The 27,075-nt window shown below is 30.6% G+C and overlaps 1 protein-coding gene across 1 annotated transcript in view; it reads right to left on the bottom strand.

The window, feature by feature from the left end:
• glu (structural maintenance of chromosomes 4-like protein gluon) overlaps positions 1-27,075 on the bottom strand; it is a 142,031-nt gene that overhangs the window by 88,669 nt on the left and 26,287 nt on the right. Inside the window, exons 5-8 of the mRNA XM_075376229.1 lie at positions 19,621-19,725; positions 13,550-13,737; positions 7,065-7,205; positions 2,019-2,169 (exon numbers count right to left, since the gene is read on the bottom strand). Coding sequence (XP_075232344.1) covers positions 2,019-2,169; positions 7,065-7,205; positions 13,550-13,737; positions 19,621-19,725 — 585 coding nt within the window. The remainder of the gene's footprint in view (positions 1-2,018; positions 2,170-7,064; positions 7,206-13,549; positions 13,738-19,620; positions 19,726-27,075) is intronic.

Genomic DNA, 27,075 nt, shown 5'->3' with positions numbered 1-27,075 from the left:
TGTGGTTTTTGTCACCTTCAAATGCTCTAACTACTGAAACTGTTTTTCTCTTATGCAACACAGTTGGTCACTTATCAGGCAAGTAAATAAGTATTACTATTTTCTTGAGGTAAGAACTTGATATGAACTCATGGTAAAACAAACTGTTTTCAGATGTCAAGAGTAAAACAATGATTATAATTATTTTGTTGACCACAATGGCTGAGGATTGTACAGTAAATGTAGAAAATTATAATAGTATTTTGAACAGCCACCTAATTTCCTGGCTTCATCTGGTCTTGTCATACATACTCAGAATTTTTTCTTTGTGCAAGACAGTGTCCCTGGCTTAAACTATAGTAATATTTACAAAGGTTAAAAATCCATACCAAACAGAGCCCTAGTCAGACTTAATATTTTAAGCAAATAAAAAAGTTAATAGATTAATCCATTGCTTTATGATACTTTTACATAATTTTTCTTGTTCATGAGAAATAATGAATTTTTTTTTATTGTCACCAATTTAAAAAATAGATGCTATAGGTTAAAACCATTTTTAGTAATACAATATATCATGTTCTGTTCAACAGTAAAAATTTAAAGAGAAGAATAATATCCCACACAAAAAACCAATAAAATTATAGGCAGTCATAAAGTTTAGAATCTCCATTGCAGTACTTTAAGAAAAATCAAGTGCAATTATGTGTTCTAAAAAATATTTATGTGATTCACAACCTTCAATGCTTTTTATGGATGTGAAAATATAATAAATGTGTTGGAATAACAGCATTCTTTTATAAAACATATTTTTCATTATATTCAATTTATACTGGACAATTTGAGAGTTGTAAAAATTCAATAACTAATTCCTATAAAAATGTCTGAAAATGATCCTTATGATTCCAAAATAAAAACTTTTTAAGATACCTAATTTTTTAACTACAGATCAGGCTAATTTTTATTCCATTAGGATTTCAGGGGATTACTAACCTCTGGTATTCTTCCTCAACTACATCAGTGGCTTCAATCGAGAAACAGGTCTAGCCCAATGAAATGATGGTGGTAATGAATTAAAAATGAAATATACTAGCAAGATGGCAATAAGCGATGAAATCAGACTTCATCCATCAAAATTATTACTAATTGGGAAAACACGTACTAGAGTATTTACTTGGGAAGTTATATATTTACATAAAAAAAGTGAGAAATAGAAGTGATACCTTTTATATTTCAATAACGTAAAATACAATCCTACATGACAATCTTATGGAATAAAGCAAATTATGGGTTTGCTTTATTCCATTACCAAGGATAAGTAATGAACTGAAATTTTGATTTAAATATTAGCCTGATTTATAATTTCTTTAGTTTATTTTATAGTACAGTTTATATACTTATATATAGTTTATATGCAGTTTATAAACCTACAGTTTTAATACATCTTTTAATCTGCATAATTATGGAAAAACCAACACTCTCCCAAAGGAAAAACCATGAATTTCATAATTAGTGAAACTATAGCTACCAACCAAGCATTTTCACGATGTCCATTTTTTGGAGCACTGGAGGCAGTTCAAAATGACAAGATTTGTCATTCAGAAAACACATACATACATCCATATATATATATATATTATATATAATGTACAATACATCTGCAGAATGAAAAAAACTGATGCGCTCATGCTAAATAGCTGACAAATTTATAATATGTATAAATTTATTTGTAATTTAATGGCAGACAGCTATAATTCATACAGTGGTCTTATAGCAAATCAGTAAAGCTTACTAAATTTTTTTTTATGATGTCCCCTTGTTTAATTAAGGAAATACTAACAAGGTTTTTAATCAAAGGTAAATTCTCATCATCCATACTATAAGAAATCTATAGTAATGAAATAATATATAAAAAATGGATTAGTTTTAATAATTAATGAGTTAAATACTTGTACAAAACAACACAATTTATAGAAAATAACTTATAAGAAAAAAATAATAATTTGTGTGCAATATAACATCATTAAGTACAACATTCATACCTTGTGTTCTTCTTGTTTCTTACTTTCCAACATTTTCTTCCTGTTCTTATTGGTTTGTACAATTTCTTCTGCCATAGTTGTGTCTTTTGAGCTTACTTTTTTGAACTGATCATTTAATTTATCCTTTTTGTTAATCATCTCATTAAGTTCACTGAAACAAGAACACAAAACTAACATTTAAAACACCAAGGAACCATTAAAAACTTACGTCCTGCTTCTAGGAGAAGAGGAGATTCATCAGAGAAATGATAGCTTGTGTTGCTAAAAATCAAATGATAACTTGTGAATGGTGAGAGTGAAAATTTTAACAATTTTGTAGGCCTATTTCACCATCTTGAACATCAACACGATTGATATCAAAGATACTGTTAAAATTAATATTCAAAAGCAGGCTAATTTTCCAGGACAGAGGTTCAATATTATGTCAAACGTAAGTGAGACAATAGAAAGAATATCTTCTAAATTTAAAAGTTAAAATAACTCAACAAGGAGGTTACCATAATTAAAAATTAATATTAACAAACAACATTCTATATTTTGAGCAAAATCAATATAACACAAAAGTTTACATAAATTTACTATCTTAATAATTTAACTTTATCTAAGAGGGTAATAATAATCACTTGCAATTATCACTTACATAATATAAAACGATAATCACTTACATTTTATAAAATGATGTAATTGAAAATGTTAAAATCTAAATGTAAATGGGCATGAAAGATTTATTGTTATTTAGTATCACATAAAAAGGTTGATAAGGGATGTATAAATTGTTTTATTATAATTCTTTTCAGGTCTGATTTTTTTATTCATGAGAAAATATTACAAGCATGAAATGTAAAACTGGTTTCTTTAAACATAATATTGGTTACAATTATTTTACACTTTCCTCAACTTCTAAATGACAATATAAAAACAAAGCCTACAAGATTAATTTTGTAAGTTAAATCAAATGATCAACATCTCTTAATGCAAAAATATTCATTTGGTTTTACTCGTATAGCAGCTGGATGCATTGACCAGTTCTAAATTTATATTACAGAAAAACAGCCCAAGTGAGAAAAAAATTGACAGTTTTTCCTGAAAACCTCTGCACAATAATTGCTGATTACATCAAGAACTACACCTTTACCCTCTAACAATTACAATACAATAAAAATAATGAAATGCAATAATCTAATTAGTGTTAATAAGGCAAAAAGAAAGTTGTCAAACTTTGTCACTTCATTTCATAATAAAAATAAATAAATAAATAAAATTTTCAGTGTTTTTTTCTAACATTAGTGTAATTTGATCTAATGAAACTAATATAAAACACAATGATTGTTTTTAGCAAATCTTGTTTAACTATGCAAAAGACAAAATTATAAACCCAGCAATGAGTTACATTCCATAACATTTCTGACTTCTAAAATAGATTTTACAAACATTTTCTATACATTTTAATAGACTGTTTGAGAAAACTACTTTTTGAAAAATCTGGTGGATGTCCCTGTATATTCTATATTCCCTATCTAGTGCTAGTCGTTTCATTTTGGTATACCTTCAACATCCTACAACTCTAAAAATTTGCTTTACATATTCCAAATGTTGCCTGCCTGCACAATTTTTTCCTTCATTTGTCACTATCCACCCATCTGATTTTTAACATTCTCCTATAGCACCACATTTCAAAAGCTACTAATCCTTTCTTCTAAGGTACTCAGATCATCCAAGTTTCACTTCCATATATGGAATGCTCCAAACATACTTTCAAAAACCTTTTCCTGACATTTAAATTAATTTTTGATGTAAACAAATTATATTTCTGACTGAAGGCTCATTTTGCCTGTGCTGTTTGGCATTTTATATCGCTCCTGCTTTGTCCATCTTTAGCAATTCTACTTCCCAAACAACAAAATTCTTCTACCTCCGTAATCTTTTCTCTTCCTATTTTTATATTCAGTAGTGGTCCATCTTTGTTATTTCTATCACAATTCATTACTTTCATTTTCGTGTTGTTTATTTTCACGCGGTAATTTTTCACCTTGTTTATTTTCATGCAGTAATTCTTGCATAAGACTTCATCCATGCCTTTCATTGTTTCTTCTAAATCTTTTTTACTCTCAGCTAGAATTACTATATCATCAACAAATCGTAGCTCTTTTATCTTTTCACCTTGTACTGTTACTCTGGATCTAAATTGTTCTTTAACATCATTAACTGCTAGTTCTATGTAAAGATTAAAAAGTAACGGGGGATAGGAAACATCCTTGTCGGACTCCCTTTTTTATTACGGCTTCTTTCTTATGTTCTTCTATCTATATATTTGAACCCTAATTTTTTTAAAATGCTGAACATTTTATTCCAGTCTACATTATCAAATGCCTTTTCTAGGTGTATAAATGCCAACCCACCGGGTTGGTCTAGTGGTTAACGCGTCTTCCCAAATCAGCTGATTTGGAAGTCGAGAGTTACAGCGTTCAAGTCCTAGTAAAGCCAGTTATTTTTACACGGATTTGAATAGTAGATCGTGGATACCGGTGTTCTTTGGTGGTTGGGTTTCAATTAACCACACATCTCAGGAATGGTCGAACTGAGAATGTACAAGACTACACTTCATTTACACTCATACATATCATCCTCATTCATCCTCTGAATAATTATCTGAAAACGGTAGTTACCGGAGCCTAAACAGGAAACAGAAAGAAAAGGTGTATAAATGCCAAGTATGTTGGTTTGTTTTTCTTTAATGTTCCTTCTACTATTAATCTGAGCGCTAAAACTGCTTCCCTTGTCCCTATACTTTTCCTGAAACCAAACTGGTCTTCTCCTAACACTTTTTCCACTCTCCTCTCTATTCTTCTGTACAGAATTCGTTAATATTTTTGATGCAAGACTAGTTAAACTAATTGTTCTGTATTCTTCACATTTACCTGCCCCTGCTTTCTTTGGTATCATGACTATAACACTCTTTTTGAAGTCTGACGGAACTTCCCCTTTTTGGTAAATATCACACCCCAGTTTGTATGATCTATCAATCGCTTCCTCACCTGCATTGCGCAGTAACTCTCCAGGTATTCCGTCTATTCCAGGAGCTTTTCTGCCATTCAAATCTTTTAATGTCTCTTAAATTCATATCTCAGTATTGCTTTTAAACTGGGTGTTGTCAATTACTAATTATACTTTGTGCAAAACTCAATTAAGTCAGTCTCCTCTTTCATTCCTTTTGCCCAGTCCGTATTCACTCACCGAGTGAATACGGAATACCACTAGTTGGTCTAGTGGTGAACACATCTTCGCAAATCAGCTGATTTGGAAGTCGAGAGTTCCAGCTTTCAACTCGTAGTAGTCAGTTATTTTGATACAGATTTGAATACTAGATCGTGAATACCGGTGTTCTTTGGTGGTTGGGTTTCAATTAACCACACATCTCAGGAATGGTCTGAATTGAGTCTGAATTGAGACTGTACAAGACTACACTTATTTACTTCATCCTCTGAAGTAATAATTCCGATGATTCTGAGTGGTAATTCCCAGATGCTAAATAGGAAAAGAAAGTCCATATTCACCCACTATATTTCCTTCCTTGCCTTTTCCAATGCTTGCATTCCATTCTCCAACTATTATTAAATTTTCGTTCCCTTTTATGTGTTTAATTCCTTCATCAATTTCTTCGTATACACACACTACCTCATCCTCATCATCATCAAGGGTGCTTGTAGGCATATAGACATTAACAATCGTTGTCTGTTTAGGTTTTGATTTTATCCTTTTTACAATGATTTTATTGCTATGCATTTTGAAATACTCTACTCTCTTCTTGTTCATTACGAAACCTACTCCTGCCTGCCAATTATTTGAAGCGAGTTAATTATTCTAAAATCACCTGACCAAAAGTCGTTTTCCTCTTCCTACCAAACCTCACTAATTCCTACAGCTACATTTACCCTACCCATTTCCCTCTTTAAATTTTCTAACCTACCTACCTTTTTTAGACTTCTAACATTCCACGCTTCAACTTGTAGAATGTTATTTTTTTTAATTTTCTGGTGACCCCTTCCTTAGTAGGGCACTAGCTTACCTTCAGAATATTTTACCAAGGAAGGCGCCTACATCACTGTTATATGAAAATGCAAAGAGCTACATTTTCTTGGGAAAAAGGCAGCTGTAGTTTTCCATTGCTTAAAGATGGACACAACAAAGCCTTCACTAATTCACCACTATCATGTGTGACTGCATTAGGCTAAAGAAGCAATTTAGCATTTACATCAGCACCTAGCATTACAGGACAGTTGCCAACAAGGCCAAGCATTCTATATCACTTCTGTAAATGTTAGTGGGATCTCTATATTGAAAATAACTAACTCAGAAATCAAGACCATCAATAACAAGTTTAACAGCGACAAGATGAGTATCAGTAACTCGCCCCAAAAAAACACAATCTCATATCCTCCTGCTCTGAACTGCAGACATATTGTTACTTCCAGTATAAAAGTTTTGTCAACCAATAAAACCTGGAAAACTGCCCTGAACCATATATTGCAAAAAGAATTATATCAAGGGACTTCCTTTTCATAATTTCACTTAACTTGATCTGGGCAATGTAAGCACCTTGAGAATCTGTCCAAACCTAAACAGACAATGAATTAAAATACATCTCAACAGCTCTCAAATAACAACCACAGTCCTTACTATCAACAGAGTGCTTGCAATCCTTGCGCAACCTTCTGCAATTTACAGAAGTAGGAGCCTCAGACTTTTTTAGGACTCACGCTTGTGACCCTCGTCATCACAATGTGCACAGAGTAAAGTATATGACAGAATTTAGCCCTATGATCAAATCTACAACACTAAAAACATCTCTGAACATCAGTGTACTGCTTGCTTCTATAACCTACTCTCAGCAACAAACTTCTTAAACGGAGTAGGCCCAATTTTCAAATATAACATGACTTAAGTATTCTGATTTTACATCTGCTTTACCTCCTTAAGTCTTTTGTAAACTTATAAGTAAACAATTTAAATTCTTCTATAAAACAACAGATTAGATAAAATACTAACTTTCTGAGTTTTTCTACTTCCTTTTCCTTGTCAGCACGTTCATCTTGATATCTTTTTAATTCTTCCTTCAACTGTTTCATGCTATCATCTATTTCTTTTTTTTCATCCATTTTCTGTTCCATTGTTTTTTGAGCTGTATGTCTAAAACAGACAAAAGACACAATTACAAAAAAAAAAACATCATCTATAAAAGAAAGATCTTACATAATTTAACATTTTCCATAGATGGCAAAATAAAAAAAAATACAAAGATGGTTAAAAGTTCATCTCTTGAAGGTATGAAGAGAATATATTTAATACGTACCAATAAATCTGGAAATTTAAGCATTAATCTGGATAAATAAAATATGTGTTGCATCGCAAGGCACAAAATTACACACCACACAAAGGGTCATATTTTTCCTAATGTTTAAAACTTTTCATGCTCTTATCATTTTCAGTAAACTTAGATTGAACATGTCAACTGTCAGCTCTTTCATGATATGATATTAGCAACCTATCATTATTAACACAGATTGCAGGTCTGAATTAATAATTAAGTCCCAGAATATTATGTTTTCAACTTTGTTAAGCACATGTTTTGAATATTTCAATATGTAGATATTGGAAATTTCAACAACCTTAATGTGTGTATTTAGAAAGCATCAAAGGAACAATAACAAAAATTAAAAATAATTTATTCATCCTATACTTTTTTCTAAGAAAAAAGACTTTTTGAAGGTATCTCAATCATAATTTCTCTTATATCAATGAATTTTTAAAAACAAAAGTTGATCTATAAAATAAAGACATTACTTTGTCAAATTCCCCTATGTAATTTTATTTTATTCATCAGTTGTTATAATAAACAGCGCACTAATGCAGTAAACTGAAATATCCTTTCTCTGCTAGTTTTAAGTAAAATATCTCCATACAGTCTGTCTATAAATTCATTAACACAATCACTTTTAAAAATTTAATTTTTTTAAATGAAATTTTTATTTAAAAGTATCTGTCATTCTTTCTTCAGCCATAAATTAAAACTGATCAAAATTATTTATCCGAAGTGCACTGTTATTTATACTGTGATCAAAAGTACAATCTGATGGTGGAATTTTAAACTATAAATTTATCTATACTAAATTTTTTTTAACTTCTGGGATCACCATTAGGTATTGCTTCAGACAATGAGATGAATGACAAGTAGCATGTGAAAATGCCATGCCTGACTGGGATTCGAACTTGGGACCTCCGGATGAAAGACCAAGACGCTACACTTGTGCCACAGAAGCCAGCAACTACATTAAATTAGATTAATTATACTATTTTTTTTAAGTTTCAAATTTTATTAATCATTATCCAAGTGATTCCAAACTGCACAGCAATCTCTAGGGAGATGATTTTGTAGCCAAAGATAGGAAAAAAAAGTTCATATAAAAATAGGTCAGAAAATAGTTTGTTAGCAAGTTTCAGCTAATGAAACATTTAGCCCTGCTTCCTGCTCCTTCTGTGATATTAAACCGTACTAAATTTCTTGGGGTACAAATCAAGTGGTAAATTTGGTGCTTCATTGTGGTTTTTATCTACGAAATTGAATAAAAGTGGTCCCAGACCTCTATATCACTTAGGTTTTAAGAAAAGCAGGGTAAAACACAAAAAAGTTTTGTCAGAAAATACACTTTTTTAGGTTTGGAATAAAATAGCTTTGTTAATTTACCAACAAACAAACAAAAATGTCTGGTTTACTCTGTAAGAATTTAATTTGAGAGAATTGATGTAAATAACATCTATAAAAATTGAACACAAATTTGAGAAGTTTAACTTTAATAAAAAACAAAACACACAAACTGGATTGAAAAAGTGATAAGACTTTAAACATAACAATCCATGTATAAATGCTAAAATATAAAAATAAATTTGAAAGACATCCCTCTACAACATATTCAAAATTTTTATTTTTCACAGGCTGGCAATAACAGTAGATCAACAATTGTGTTTAGTGTCTAGCATTTGAATATTCATTTCAGCAATTTTTGTGCTGGTATTACTCAGTCAGTCATTAACAATGGATGATACAACAAATTTGTTTTCATTTGGAGAGCTGATTGACATGTTGTTAGTGTATGGTAAAGTAAATAAAAATGGATTGGCTGCTGTGCATGAATACCGGGAAAATTATCCAGATCAAACAAAACCAAATCATAAAACATTCAAGGCTTTGGAGATGAGTTTAAAAAACAGGTATGCTTAAACCACGACATTTTGTGGGAAACACTGAAGAAACAGTATTTAATGGGGTACAAGTATCTCTCACCTCAAACACCTGAAGGATGTTACATTGCTTTCATATTCTGCAATCAAGTATGTAACAAACATTATAGGGGTAATATAATTATATCCATTCCATACAACACTTGTAAAAGAGTAATTACCACCCAATTTTGATAAATGGATGAAATTCTGACGATGGTTAATTATAAAATGTGAACATCATCCTGATTTCCTAAGTAATATTCTAATTACTGATGAATCACGTTTTAAAAAATGGATTGGCTGCTTATCGAAACACCCATACTTTAGCAGAAGAAAATCCCCATGAGACTGTTAGAGTCATTTCCAACACACTTTTTCATTTAATACATGGTGTGGTCTTCTTGGTGATAATCTCATAGGCCCGTTTTTTCTTACTGCCAAGGCTCAATGAACAGCAATACTTGCATTTTTTGCTAACAAATCTGATGTAACTCTTGCAAGATATTCCCACTTGCAGATATGGTTTTACAATGATGGTGCATCTGCTCACAACTATTGTGATGCAATGAATCATTTAAAAAAATATTTAGTAAGCAATGGATTGGTCAAAACAAACCCGAAAAACAGCCAACTCTCTCCCGATCTCATGCCAGCAGACTTACCCTTTGAGGTTGGATGAAGTCATTAGTCTTATGGAATGAAGTCATATTGGCACAGAATTGAGACATCATATAATAAAAGCTGGAGCTACTATTAGGAATAATTATGATGCTATTAGACATGTCCAGCTAGCATGAATTTGCCAAGCTGAACTACACAATGAACAAAATAGTGGCCACATTGAGCATCTATTTGAAGAAATGTTTGCAACTTTCTCAAGTAACCATTTTGATATTTAATAAATTTTAGAAAAAACCAATAAGCATGTGATTTTTACTTTTTTTAAATCTACTTTTTTATTCATTCTTTTCTGTTACTGCTAAGTTTTCTATTTGTTTTCATTTATTTTATGTTGTTAAACACTGATGAAAATTGTTCTGTTTAAAATCTTATCACATTTCTAATCCAGTTTTGTTTCTAATTAAAGTTGAACGTCTAAAATTTATGTTCAATTTTAATAGACGTCATTTATATCAATTTTCTCAGAATTAAATTCTCTACAAAGTAAACCAGAAATGTTTATTTGTAAATTAACATTTATTTCTTTCCAAGCCTAAAAAAGTGTATTTTCTGACAAAACTTTTGTGTGTTTTACAGTTTTTCTTAAAACCTACATAAGATAGAGGTCTGGGACCACTTTTTTCTTAGATAAAAATCATACGGAAGCACCAAATGTACCCAAAGAATTTCAGTATGATTTAATTTCGCAGAGAGAGTAGAAAGCTGACCTAAATGGTTTTGTGAGCTGAAACACGTAAACTACTTTCTGACCTATGTTTTTATGAATTTTTTATCTTATATTTGGCTATAGAATTGTCTCCCTAGACTGGCATGCAATTTGGAATAATCCTGTATTATCGTTCAATACTTCTTTACATTACTTTTTATGAATTTGGTTTCTAAATTTGATATTATATTAATACTATGCTATCTGGAAAATCATATTTGTAATAGTATTAAACCAATTTAAAACCAAATTCTTGAAAATTGCACAAGAAAATCTATTAACAGTAATATAAATAAACAGACAATTTTTAAATATTATGGTTGATTAAGTGAAATATCACAATTAATATAATCTTTAAAACAAGGTAATTTGTTTTTTTTTAATTAAATGGTTTCATCTTTGGCACCAACACCTAAAATTGACATGGATGAATATGATTAAATTACAAGAGATTATCTCTAAAGTACAGACCGTCTCATTGTAAACAAATTTATTCTGAAAACTTTAAAATATTTTTTATTTTTCTTAAACTACATACCTTATACTATTACTTATCTATATCATCACCACATCAATTAAGACTAAGACATTCATTGTAGCGATAAATCAGCTTCAATATACCCTTGTCGTATTCTTCTGCCGCCAGTCCACTTAGCCACTGATTAACAACATTTTTAAGTTACCGTCACCCGTGAATTGCTTACCGCTCAAAAATTCTTTCAATTTCCAAAACAAATGGTAATCAGAAGGAGCTAAGTCCAAACTATATGGTGGGTGATTGTAAATTTCCCATCCAAATGTTCTCAGTAAATCACATGTCAAACCCGCAACATGTGAACGTACATTTCATGCACCAGGATAATGCAGTCGGTCAGCCGTCCACATTGCCGATTTTGAATAGTGCGGTGTAACTTATGTAGTTTCACAGTAGGCTTCTGAATTTATAGTCGTTCCACGTGGCTTGAAATCAATCAGCAGTATGCCAAACCAATCCCAAAAGACTGTGGCCATCAGTTTGTATCCATATGGCTGTAGCTTGACTTTTGCTGGTCTGCTTGGTGATTGAGGATGACACCATTCACTTCACTACCAATTTCTCTCTGGCGTGTAATACATAATCCATGTTTCATCACCGGTAACAATTGAATTAAGGAACTTTGACCTTTTTCTGTGTAACGCATCAAAAATTTCATAGCAGATCCCATCCAGATTTTTTGTGACGTTCCATTAAAATGTGCACAAACGTTTCTGAAGCCTAAATGGTCATGAATAATGCAACCAGTAACAGCTCTTGAAACATCAGGAAAAAGAAAGGCCAGATCGAAAATCATTGAGAAATCTTTTCTGATTTCATCATCGACACATTTCAACAAGTCCTCATTGATTATCGAGGACCTCCCCAAACGCTCTTAATCATGTGCATTAATTCTGTTATTTCTAAACCTTTCACAACATTTTCGGACATTTCTTTCATTCATTGCATTATCACTGTACACAGTAACCAAGTGCCTATGAATTTCAGCTGGTTTAATATTTTGATAGTGTAAACATATGACAACATAGATTTTCCTATTCATTTTATTATGTAATAACTCACACATAATCAAAGATACTACAACACAACAACTTACAGACAATGCAGTGTGTACATTACTAGTGTGGTCATGAACAATACAGGTTCGCCTACTTGAAAAAAAGAAATATCCCAGCAGCCTTTACTTTAGAGATATCCCTTGTAATACGTATAAAACTAAGAATTTTCTTTTCTTAAATATAAAAATAAAATGAAGAGTTACATTGTAATAACTATCTTTGTCATAGCCATCATCATTGGTGTTTTGTTGAGTGGTGAATTTCTTATCACTGTTGCCTCCTATCGTTTCTTTTCTAAGCCTACTCTTTCATCTTATATTTTCATATTTGACTTTCTTAATCAATTTTAATATCTTTCTTTCTTTTCCCTTCTCAATTCAATCATTCCCTCAAGAACTTTCCTTCCCCCTTCCTTCTATGAAGAGAGAAGAAAAGCATTTCTCAATAAAACATAACCTATCCAATTTCCTTTCCTCCTCTGAACTGTAGAAGAATACTCTAGATAATATTGCCAAACAACTTCTCATTATTCACTTTGTGTTCTATTCCCTCAATCTTCTCTATATCCACACCTCAAACCTTAAATATTCTTCTTCACTCTTTCCTAATATTAACATTTTACACTGATACAACAAAACATTTCACAAATAGCATTTGTCCTCAAACTTTGGAAAATATTGTGTAGCAATTCCTACAACTCTGAATCTACGCTTCTGCATATTGATCATTTGTTCTTGTTAAAAATTTCCTATCACTGCTACTTCTTGTCCTGATTTTTATTTCACTCTTCCAATTCTGTTAATTTACTCTTCAGATATCTGCACTTTTCAACTTGTTTTCTTCCTTTCTTTGTCTTGATTGCAATGTCCTCCCTACTAGTTATCCCTGTAACATTGTCCCTTCCTCCCATTTATTTTCATTCTATACTTTTTCCTTTCTTTTTCTTACCATATTATTATTCTTTGAAGGACATTCTTCTCACTGACAGGACCACCACATCATCAGCACATCTGAAATAGTTTATCTTTTGAATCCTTATACTTATTCTTTTAGTAGATTCTTTAAGTATCTACAGAAAAATTTTATAAAGATGGTAATAGGCACAAGCCTTATCTTACTCTAATTACTTTCAAATAATCTCCATAACTCCATTTACTTTTACAGCTCCCTCAATTTTACAATACACTGTTTTTATCTAAACGCAACTTAACAATTTTTATATAAATAAAAGTTTTGTTATTTAACATTTTACAATTTTTAATAGAGTACTTACATATACTTTTGTAACAATTTGTTTTTGTTATGAATAACTTTATTCTCTGCTTGAAGAAACTCAACAGCCTCTTTCATAGGTCCCTCCAAAGCATCACGTTCCTTTTCAGCTAATTTAACTCTAGTTAGCTTTTCTGAACGCTCCTGAGTAAGCTCTTCAACTTTCAAAGCCAACTGGTCAATTGGTACCTGAAAAATATTACTAATACTATAAATAAATTAGTAATATTTGATAAAGCAGCTTGAATAAAATGTTCAGCATTTTAAAAAATTTAGAGTTAAAGTATAGAGATATAAGAACAGTTGCTAACTTTTACAGGAACCAAACTGCAAGATTAATAAGTCCAATAAGGATGTTACCTATCCCCGTTACTTTTTTATTTTTAAGTAGACGTTAATGATGTTAAAGAAGAGTTTAGATCCAGAATAATGGTACAAGGTGAAAAGATAAAGATGCTATGATTCGCTGATGATATAGTAATTCTAGCCAGAGTAAAAATGTTTTAGAAGAAAAACTGAATAGCATGGATGAAGTTCTACACAATTACCACATGAAAATAAACAAGAACAAAACAAAAGTAATGAAATGTAGTAAAAATAATGTAGATGGACCACTGAATATAAAAATAGGAAAAGAAAAGATTATGGAGGTAGAAAAATTTTGTTATTTGGGAAGTAGAATTACTAAAGATGGACAAAGCAGGAGCGACATAAAATGCTGAATAGCACAGGTGAAACATTAATAATGTGCTTAATAGCACAGTTATTAAGAATAATCTTGCTGCTGTAAAATGCGCTTGAGATACATGGACTCATTGTGCTGAATGATTCATTCAATAAAAAGGTGACTACATCAACCAATTGCTTTGAATAAGTATTAGTACCTTTAATCATAATTATTAACATAATAAATCATTTTGAGGTAAAAGTTATTATCGTAATTTTTTCTTTTTTTTAAATTTAATATTTCATTCTCTTTTATATATTTTTTGATTTTATGAATTTAACAGTATGAAGAATTTTTGTTCGGTTTAAAATTAATGTTTTCCTCCACATGAAATTCTATTCTGTTTTGAATTAAATTTGAATATCTGAAAATTGCATTTGTTTTCTATTGCTTTTATCTACATCAATTTACTTAAAATTAAATTTTCTCCAAAATTTTGTAAGAAATTTTTATATATTTACTGGCAAATTAACAAAGATAATTTAAAACAAATCTAATAAAATATTACCATTTGGTATATATTTAATTTTTTTTAAATTTATATTTGGTATTATTTTAAATGTTATCTGTTATTTTTAAATGTTTATATTTGATTTGATTTTGTTTTTACTGAAATTTTTTGGGCTTTGCAAACAATTTTCTTGGAAAATTCTAAATCTCTACTACAGATGAATTTTTATTTTTTTGTTAATTCAGGTCGGAAAAATATAAACTACCAAATTTGCTTTATTTGGAACCCAAGAATCTCAGTATGTCTTCATTTTACCCTTAGAGCAGAAATCAAGGCAAAAATAATTTGCTAGAAATAACTTCAAAACAAAGCATTTCCAGGTATTTGTTTACAGAAACATTTTTACTTATTTTAATGTTCTAATTCAGTTTTGTAGATATTGCCATGCAATACTGAATAATATGTACGCATTTATACAAATGTTAAAAAAAAATCAAATTGCTGGCGTAGATTTATATTGTAAAATTACTGATCAGATAACAAGTAGTGTTAACATTTTGATTTGAATGCTCACCTCTGTAATGAGATTATATATAATAAAAATGCAATTATTAAACTTTTATAAAACACACCACATACATAAAAATTAACTGTAAAACATTTAATAACAAACTATATATGTTTTACAAATTATGTGGCTTCTTGAATAACAATAAGGTTGAAAGAATATACATACAATTATTGTGTGTTTAGATGTAATAGGAAAAACAATACAAATTAATAGGAAATATTTATCAAATGGAAGAAGTATTTAAAATTTCAATAAAACTATTTTAAACTCACCGAAAAACAAAGGAGTACATAAATGTAATCACTACAGACTATAAATTGAGATATTTAATACAATCAGCTACATTTCTTCTTTGTCTTGGTATATCATTCAAGTAGAACAGGTTTCAACTACAAATACAACTTGTCTTTATCAGTAGGTTACTGATCAGCTATCAGGAAAATAACCACATCCTAAGCATTAATCATTCTCTTTTTTTATAAAATTGTGATGAATACATCTATTTACACTTATTTCCCATCATCTCAGTGAATGAGAGCAAACCTATCTCTTTCAAGTACGTAAGTATTAAAGGTACAACATGTGATATTCCCTTTCCCATTCTCTTGTTGTCTAAGTTTATATTTTTTAACACACAAATTCATTCATTTTTCATTTAAAAAAAATATTATTGCATGCTCCGTTCATGTAATTCTACTGATAATATTAATATGAATAATATCTCAAATGTGGAATAATCAACAGCTTGATCTTTGTTTTGTAGTGTTGCACAGGTTATACACTTTCACACATATGAGCATTATTTGCTCAATATAGTTAGTTACATTAACTCAAAAATCTTCATAACTGACATTTCTCAACACTTTTGCCTTTATTTGCTCAGCATTAATAAAACCCTCAAAACCAACACTCATTCAGGCAGGATCCATATCTCAAACTAATTTTTTTTTGTTTGCTTTAATTCATCATAGTCTAATTCTTTATTTTTAGTATTACAGTAAAACCTGAGTTTGAATTTCACAGAACCAAAAATATTTTCTATTGTGAACAGCATTCTGGTGAATACAGGGATGAACTAGTGGACTATACAATTAAAAAGAAAAAATATGGTAATGTACTTACCGGAACCCCATTTCATTTTCAGCAGTGGATTGTATAGTAGTTTGTTAGTGGGGTTGTAAGCACAAAATTTCTATCTTATGTTAGCATGTACAGAACAGTACACTGAATTGTAAAACAATGTTTGTATTTAGTATTTTTTCATAAATTAGTTATTTTTTTTTGTACTGAACTTTTACTTTCAGCTACTCTGCTGTCAGAAAACAGATGTTAAACAATTCTGAATCATTTGCTGTAAGTGAAAATTCCTGAAGGTCTAATAGGTTAGATAACGCTGCACTGTATGATCTAGGTTTTTGTATCATTCATTACTTTTACAGTCCTCGTCATAAGAATCGCTTTTGTCTTCGCCAGTTTTCTCTCGATGGCGGTCAATAAATCCATCTATATTCTCTATGTTAGCCTTGATCTCTAATAAGTAGTCTGTGTTAACAAAATCTTCAACAATTATATTTTCATAAGACAAGTTCAGTTCTTCCTGCATCATCAAATGTCACTGTAAGTTCTGTTTCTATAGCCGTGTAGAATTGAAAGTTTGCTTTTTGGAAGCAGTATTGAACAGTCTCTGTCAATATGCATTTAAATGCTTCTGACAGCCAAATTATAGCGTCGAGCATTGATATAAATTTAGTCAGTTGAGTAGCTGACCATGCCCCAATTAAGTAGTTGCTAACAGATTTCATTAAAATTCTACAGTAGTGTAATTTGAGACATTTAATTACACCCTGGTCCATAGACTGGGTAACACTTGTATTTGGTGGAACTAAGCTATAATTTAACTTGGCTTACTGCAATATCCAGATAACATGTGGTGTTATCTAAAAAGAGAAGAACGTGTCTATTTTGCTGCTTCATTCTTGTGTTAAACCCTTGCAATCACTCCTCCATAACGTCATCGACGATTTTTTGTTGGATCTCCATATTACAGGAAGATTGTCTTTATCAGTAACAACTTTGACATGACTAATTTTTATTTTTATTTATGTAAGGTAATTTGTAACATAGCATAGTACAGTATACTATATACATTATGTATAGTACAGTACAGTATATGTATTCTATTTTATATCATGGGAAAATTTAGCACTGTACTTTATGTATAGCATTAAATGAGTATAAATATTTTTTTGCATAAATTACAGTGCTCTACACTATTCTCAAAAAACGTTTCCATTAACTCATGAGATTTTTCCACTCCACATCAGCCAGGTTTCCGTTATTTCAGAGAAAATTAACATCACACCTTTGATAAAATTCACAGGACCAGGGAAATTTTCCATTGTAGACAGGATTTTGTTAAATCCAGATTCCTTTACTCAGGTTTTACTATATCATCATTTAATAATTTTTTTTGGATAATAACACTATCCACACACTAACTTACTATCTATACTAAAATGAAAACAAAATTTACAGAAAACTTAATACTATTGCCACTTACAGAAAGCTCATTTGTTTTAAAAAAAACATGACCTAATGAAAACCTTAATAACAAAATAATATAAGGTAATCTTTCAGTTAGTTCATATGAATATACTAAATCATGTACCGCTTAAATTTCACTTGGGCTAACTGTTGTAGTTTTAATCTTATTTTTATTCCCAATTTACATTGGATTTATGTGCCGGTTTACACCAGGTCTTCTGTAGTAACTTCATTTACAACATTCCAAACAATTATTTAACTGTGAGAAATCTGTTTCAGTCAACAATCTTCTACTTCACTTGAACCAAACATTAACTTCATCAATTTAACTGATAGTGGTAAGGTAACCAGTTACTTACACAACTAAAGCTGGTAAAGCAAATAAGTAACTTTTATAGCTTTTCTGTTTGACTACTTCTATGTATATTCAGCAATTGGAACAAAATTATTTTTTCATGAAATGGAATTATTTTTGTAACCAATTATTTCTATCTTTGGATAAATTTAGTAATAAGTGATTTATAAACTGAAGAGAATGATATTAACTGTTAATACCAGTAATTACTCTATGATGTAATATATAAATTGGTATAAAACTGCTGTTTGTAAATAACTGCATCGTTTTTGTATACACTCCTTGCTTGGCTGACTCTGTAAATAAATAATTGATGAAAAACAATTCAGATGATGCTAAATTGATCAGTGTTTCACCCAGGTGTGCTGCTGTTGATACAATTGATTTTAGTTATTTTACTCAAAAAATTACATCTCACAGAATCAATTTCCAAAAATACAAAAAATTTCATTCAAAAAATTGAAGTAGTTTATTTTTTCTACCTGAACTCAGTTTATTAATGAACATACACAATTCACAACAGTCAGTTCATTCCTCTAAAATACATCCTTTCCCACAAAATAATAAAAAAGACATTTATGTTGCCATTGGAAGTACTTCAATTCAAATTTCATAAATAATATTCTGTATTGCTATTCTGTACTGCCATTGATCAAGTTAATGAATTTTGGTCACAGACTTCTTTCAACATTGTTTCTTCCTAATCATGTCAAGTAACTTACATTCAATACTTAAAACATATATGTAACACATCACAAACCTGTTCTGCTACTTTCCATACTGAAAAAAGAAGCACATTAATTTTGTTTCCTTTTTGAAAATATTCCCGCAGCCATTATACAAAAATACAGATTCTGTGATTTAAAAAAAAGAATCTTGGATTAATTTGTCTACCCTACCACCATTGGCTGAAAGAAATAATTTAAAATTTATTAAATTTAAAAAACCTAGTATAAGTAGGTAATTAATTAAAATCTAATAATAAAAAAAAAAACATGAATTTATATAAAGCAAATATAAATCAATTGACTTAGCATTCTGTTCAATTGTCCTCAAAATGTAGATAAGAGAATCGGAGTGGTTTGTATTAAGTTGTAGGAAAGAGACAAGATGTTGTAATTGCGGTGGTGGTAGACCTTGCACAACCTTAGCTTATAACCACATTAACATAAATAACATTTTTATCACTACAATGCGTAGGACACACATTTTAATAATCAGAGTTATACATCTGTATGAAAATAAACTTTGGCAATAACAGCTATCTATTTACTTTGTTCTTTCTAAATTAAATTTCTACATGTACCATTATGCAAGAGTTTATTATTTTACATTATTTCTCTTTCTAAAGAGAAAGATTATTATTTTTCTTCAATCGTCTGTTTTAAAATTATACAATTCTCTTAGCTTATACTTTACTTCACCTTAAACCGGGATGTTCCAATAATATCTTCTAAGTATTCCAACATGCCAGATTCATGCTCTGATGGGCCTTTAGGTTTCATCATAGCAATTTGTTCTACCTCACCCTTTAACAAAAAAGAGAAGAAAGTAAGCAGGTTATCTTTTTTTTTTAAAGCTTATACAAAAAAAAAACATTGTAAGACAGCCCAATTGTTGATTTTTAACTCTTCTTAAAGTATTAACAGGAAGAAAAATGGCAGCATTAAACTTCGAGCAAACAATTAATAATAGACTGACACAGTGTTTAACTGCACATAAATAGATTTTAACCAGTAATATATTCTGAAAATTATGGGTATAGGTCTGATTTGTAGTTCTCAGACTAAAACCAGAAGCTCAATTCCTTTCCAACTGATTTTGAGCAAGGATGTAGACAAAAGATTAGTTTAGTTAATATCAATTGAAGATTGGCGACTAATCTTAAAAATGGCAATTTTTAACTTCAATAATGATGGGCATTCAGGTTGAATCAATTGCATCAGAATCTGACTATGATGCATTGCTTTATTCATGTTTACAACAGCTAAAACCTTTTGTAAACTAAATTAATAATCACCCCTAGTCTATTTCCAGGAAGGGCTTGCCATTTTTCAATTTACAATTGAAAAATGGCTACATCATTTACAATTTTATTTATTAGCTGTGCAAAAGCAAAATCCTCTGAAGAAATAATCTTCTTTAAAATCCTTTATTTTCCTAATTTTGACTCCAACTTAAGGTTTCTGCTTCCTGTAATCTACTTGGAATTGCTGGGACTGAGGTCCCAGAGAATATCTTTAGAGTTCTAAACATCACAGCATCTGGAACTTCAAAGATAAAAATATTTTCTATTCCACACTTTCCATAAATGGAATTTTAATTTCCCTACATTCTAAATTAGATACTCTTTAAAGGAGTATTCTGTAAAGTAAATGTAACATCTGCACCAGCTCAATTCTCAGTTGTTAACAAAACCTTTAAATAATTAACTACTAAGAGTGATTGTGAAAGTACCACAAATCATTAACATTAAAAAAAGGGTGCTTCATGCTGTCAAAAACAAAGAAAAATAAATCAAAAACTAAGAGTAGATCAAGATGGACAATATATATGTTTACCCTTAATTAATCCTTTACACTAACTCCTGCAAGTGAGGAAAATGGTTACAATATAAAATTTATATTTTCTTGAATGTAATAAAATACTCTGTGAAAATTGTATTTATTCATATAGGGCTTTATTTATTATTAAAGTGAAATTTATTACCTAATGCAACATGTACTGATAACTTATAGCAAAAAACAAATTCTTCATATCATGATTTAATGTTAAAACAAACAACTTAATAAAAAATAAAATTATAATACTGAAAAAATAATATAAATATTGAAACTACTCATAAAAATCAATTATGTTATAATTTTGTTGTGAATTTTACAACTCCTCTTAGGTCAAATGACCAAGAAAATTCTCTGCAGAGTTGGTTTTATATTTTTCTTATATGAGGACTGTAAATAAAGTAATGAGACTGCGTCAGAAAAACTTTTTATATATAATCCAATTAAACATGGACTCACCTTCGAAATAGTTCCCTTGGGAAGCCATGCAACGCTTCAAACAGTGTTCCCATTCTTCATAGAAGTGTTGGAACTCAGAAACCGGAATATCCTTCAGATGGTTGGTTACATTTTTTTTATGTTTTCTACTGTTCCAAAATGGTGTTCTTTGAGGTGTTTTTTTTAAACTTGGGACAGGAAAATTTGCAGGGACTCAAGTTGGGTGATTAAGGTGGTTGAGTTACTACAGGAATGTTCTTCTTCGACAAAAACTCATTAACTGAGAGTGCAGTGTGACAAGGTACATTGTCATGATGCAGGATCCAGTTGTCTTGGATGGCTGGTCTCATGCGGGCAACTCTTTTCTGCAGTCTTTCAAGAATTTCTCGGTAAACATATTAATTTAAAGTCTGACCTGCAGACAAAAACTCCTTATGGACAAAGCCATTACTATTGAGAAAAAAATTAGCATGGTTTTGATTTGCTCATTTTTGCTTTTTTGGAACATAGAGAGTTTGAGGTGTGCCACTCCTTTGCTCTGGTGTTATGTTTCTGGGTCGTACTCAAATATCCAAGATTTACCACCAGTAATAACATTTTTTAGAAAATCAGGATCAGTTTTAATTTGTCCTAGAAAATTGAAGCACACTTCCACCCTGTTCTTCTGTTCAAGAGTGAGGTTTTTGGGACCAATTTTGCACAAACCTTTTTCATGTCCAATTCATTTGTCAAAATTTGATGGACTGTGGTATGGTTCAAATTCAATTGATCTGCAATCATTCTGGCACTTAATTGCTGGTCGTACCATATCAAGTCTCTAATTCGCTCAACATTTTGTCACTTTTTGATGTTAACAGCATGGATCGTTCACAACTGATTCCCAGCCATCTGAAAATGCTTTAAACCACCTAAAAACTTGAGCTTATGACAGGGCATCATCTCCAAATGCTTTTTTCAATTTTGAAAGTTTCAGTAGCATTCTCACAGAGTTTAACACAAAACTTGATTACACAATGTTGCTCATAATTAGTATCACTCATTTTTATAACGCACAACTAAAACTCATTTCGCAAAAGTTCGTTTACATCTCACATGGCAACAAAAAACTAAAAATATTAATACCTAATATAAATCGGCTGCTGTTCATATAACCATATGTTCACTAGTAATTTTACAGTGTTGCCACTTTGGCTGCCAAAAAAACTCGTCTCATTACTTTATGTACAGACGTATGTCTCTTTATGCACTTTATGTACAGTTCGTATGTCCATTAACACGTTGACTGCCGACCACTCCGATCGGAGTGTTTCGGCTTCCTTCGGGAGTGCCGCCCACTCCGATCGGAGTGGGACTACTTAGTTCACTGTACAGCTTCATTGTGAGTTCGGCATTATTGAAATTTGTGTGTTATTGTGTTGGCGTCCTTTTAAAACAATATTTTTATACGGTACGCGTACCGGTTCTGCATTTTTTTTTCTGACGTCATATAAAATGGCGGATATCCAGGACCTTCAGGACTGTTCTTAAAAAAATCTGGTGATTTTACAAAACATAATCAGTTATCTAATGATCAACTAATTCATTATTTGGAAAACAGTGATATAAGTGACGATAGTTTTCCTGATAGTGACATTGATCTATCAAGTTCCAGCACTGAAAACGAAGATGAGGTTACACACGATATGGTTTCACCAATTGATATCAATGTAAATTCAAGTGGTGTATGGAGTGATACAGGTATGTTGAAAAAATGTACATGTACAAAACAACAGAATTTATTGGTTCCAATTCCAGGCGACGGCAAACCCCTAGATTTTTTCAAGTTAATCTTTCACGATAATTTTTTGCAAACTTTTGTCCATGAGATAAATGAATACGCTGTGGAAGTTTTTTGCCGACCAGGGATAAAGGGAAGATCTCGTATAACAAATTGGAAGGAGTTAACATTAGAAGAGTTAAAAGTTTTCCTAAGTTTGCTGCTTCACACAGGTACTATTTCATTGTCCCGACTGAATGACTATTGGAAGACCGATCCCCTTTACGATATTCCCGTTTTTCAAAATTACATGTCACGAAACAGATTTCTTTTAATATTAAGATGTCTGCATTTTACGTCTAATCATAATGATGATGATCGTTTAGGAAAAATAAGATCAGTAATTGATTTTTTTAATAAAAAAATTAACGAATTTTCTACCCAGGCAAACAATTGTCTCTAGACGAAGCTATGGTTCTCTGGCATGGCAGATTACAATTTCGCCAATATATAAAAAATAAACGCCACAAATACGGCATTAAATTGTATATGCTGACAGAACCAAACGGTTTAGTTCTTAAATTTCATGTTTATCAAGGGTCCTCTGATGTTCATTGTGGTGCCGGTTACACAGACAAAGTAGTATTGCATTTATTGGATGAGAAGTTACGAAATGGGCATGCAGTGTACACTGATAATTTTTATAATAGTGTGGGTTTGGCTATGAAATTATTAGAACACAATACATACTGTACTGGAACCCTTCGAGCAGATAGAAAGAATAACCCGAAAAAGTCAACACTTTAAAACTGAAACGGGAGGAAAATAAATCCATGTTTTGTAATGGCGTTCATGTCGGTAAATGGCGGGACAAAAGAAATGTAACATACATTTCTACTGAATTTGGGAATGAAATGAAAATGATCACAAACAAAAGAGGAGTAGAAACTGAGAAGCCAATTGCAATAATAAATTCATGTCTGGGATAGATAGCCAGGACCAAATGATGGCATATTATCCGTGTAGTCATAAAACCTTACGATGGTACAAGAAACTTTTTATACATGTATTGCAATTAGGTGTTGTAAATGCATATTATCTTCACAACCAGTATGTTAAGCCTGGACGATTGTACGAGTTTCATTTGGAAATAATCAGAGGGTTGTTGTCATCTCGTACATCGATACCAGTACAACGTAACAGAAAACTGAATCTTACAGAAAAGAGTACCCACCGGATTAGCAAATTCGAAAAAACGGCTAAAGAACAAAAAGGATTGAAAGAATCGAAGCAAGTCAGCAGAAAGGAATGCAACTATTTATGAATGCACGATGTGTTTTGGAAATCCAGGTTTATGCATAAACTGTTTTGATGAATATCACAAAATGTTAAGCAAAAATTGATGTGTAATTATTCCATTTTATCTCTTTTCATTTTAGTACTCAATTTAATTCTTTTTCCTTTTTAAACTTAAAATGTCATAATCAAGACACGTTTTCATTATCAGATTAGAAAAGTTATTTTATTATTGTATTTTTTTTCTAATTTAACTTTATTTAATTTTTAATTTTTTAAACTTACAATTTATTAATAAAGCCTTTATTTCATTACAAGAATGGGTTTTCTTATTTCATTGCCTAAAATTCACACACTGCGATCGGAGTTTTCAGCACCAATTAAAAAAAATCGGTAAAGGATGCCGACCACTCCGATCGGAGTTAAATAAATTTTTATAATTTTTAAATAAATAAATAATGAAAATGACATTTTTAAAGCTCCTCCCTTATAATAAGATCATTTTAACTGAAAAGTGGTAAAAAAACTGAGCGGCATCGGCAGTCATAATCCATTTTTCTTTCGGCAGTCAACGTGTTAATGCCTGTTTATCTTTTTAAATTTTTATATTTCTGTTTTACTTTATGTAAAACAGAACATCAGACATTTTTTTATTATTATTATTACCACCATTGCACTTTACTTAAAATATTAACCAAATTAATGAATTCACCTAAGCAGTAACCATTTTAGGAAGATATTCTTTCCTTAATGATATATATTCTTACTTTATATTGAAGAGCACATTTTCAGAAGCACCTCCATCATCAATTTTTCATAAAAAAATAACTTGAAGTCAAAAAAGATAAGTTAAATATCCTGTCTTACCTTGAAAAATATTTTAATGTTAATCATCAAATGGTTACATAACACAAACAATTGACTATACTTCCTTTCTTTAAACCTTTATTAGGTGGATTCATTAACTTAGGCATTATTCTTATAAATATAACATTCACTTTTTATTTTCTAAAAATAATACTCCTTCAATTAAGTTCAATATAAAATCATAAATATATGTTTCACAAAAACCATCATAATCTAAACACTGCAAAAAAATACCATTTACATATGTAATTTCTAGCATGAATTTTGACAATTTCTACATTTTTATGTAAGCCAGCCTCCGTGGCATGACTGGTAGCATCTTGGCCTTTCATCTGTAGATCCCGGGTTTGAATCGGGATCAGGCATGGCATTTTCACACACTACTTGTTGTCATTCATCTCATCTTCTGAAGTAATACCTAAACAGTGGCCCCAGAGGTTTAAAAAAACCAATAATGCTAAATAAAGAGCAATTTTCATATGATTTATTCTAAACAGTCTAACCATTTGACCATTATGCCTGCAAACTGACAGACGTCAACACAAACCTCCTATAGGAGAATGGTAAATTATATGTTTATGAGCCAACTACAAGATACATGTCAACACATGTTCTATGATCCTTTTTTAATTTAGGACAACCTAATACTAATTTTCTGACTGTGTAATTTATTTACAAATAACTGTACTAGTCTTTTCTTCCATTTTTTATTATACTTTTAATATGTTAAAGAATGCTGAAATATTTGAATGGTGAAAAGTATGCTATATAATACTATATTTAATTTCTAATAAAATAAATTATGATTTTTAAAAGTACTTCTCTATTTATAAAAATAAATTATCAAATAATTTTCTGAAATACACTTTCATAGCATAAATAGCTAAAATTTTGTTATACTCATTTTCAAGATGTAACACATTGTGCAGATTTATTAAACATTTATCCTCTAGTGGAAAGAATAAAATATATATATATTCCATTCTTTCATTTTAACCAAAGGAATGCACAACAAAATAAAATATTTATTCTTTTATCTATGATCTATTTAAAATTAATGGCTTATTTTTATAATTTAGGAAAGACAAGTGTACGTATTACAAAGTGACATTCAAAATACTCAGGACTCAAGCTGTCACACCTGCACTAATGCAAATTGTTACTATTAATTACTAGTACGTTAAGAATTAATGAGCCAAGTAACATAAAGTTACTTACTTAAAGTAACATTTAAGGAAGTATTGATGTTTATCATTTGTTCACCTTTGTGCATCCACTCTCAAAAAAATGAGAAGTTTTTATTTAAATTTTAATTTTATAAATTCTTGATAAGCTCTATAACTTTACTCACTTTCAATCAACCTCAAAGGCATTTTTACAATTATTAATTGTATCTACTTCTGGTAGAGAGGCAGCAGCAACAATACATATTAACTGCTAGCACATACAAAAGGCAAATAAAGAACAAAGTTACTCCTAATATAAATTCCTCCCATTAAAAGTCAGACAGTGGGAGAGCATTGGTGGGTACAGAGCACTCTATTGCCCTGGGGGTGAGAAACTGCTCCCAAACGTGGAGGAACTTCTTAAGGAAGTCAATGGTATTGAAATACAGACTGCAACGGAAAACCACTATATTAAAGATCCTAGTGATAATTCCTTGCATTATGCTATGATAATGGCTTCTTTGATTAAATGTTCAGAGTTAAAATAGCTTCTCATTTAGTTCCGGGAGAAGCAAAAAGGAATTTAAAGACTGATTACAAACAACAACTTGGAACGCCCAGACTTGTTACAGAGTGGGAAGTTAAAGAATCTCAAAACAGAAATGACCTATGTATTTTATGGACTGGGTTGAGGAATAAGGCAACATTAATACTCCTTATGAAATTCACGTGCAATGGTGTTTAATTGTATTATTGGTGTTTTATTGTGCTTCTATAGTCTAGATCAGGATTAGT

The sequence above is a fragment of the Lycorma delicatula genome, chromosome 1 (genome assembly GCF_047948215.1).
Source record: "Lycorma delicatula isolate Av1 chromosome 1, ASM4794821v1, whole genome shotgun sequence".
Lineage (NCBI taxonomy): Eukaryota > Metazoa > Arthropoda > Insecta > Hemiptera > Fulgoridae > Lycorma > Lycorma delicatula.
The sequence above is the reverse complement of the archived record's forward strand: the minus strand, read 5'-3'. Positions and strand labels throughout refer to the sequence as shown.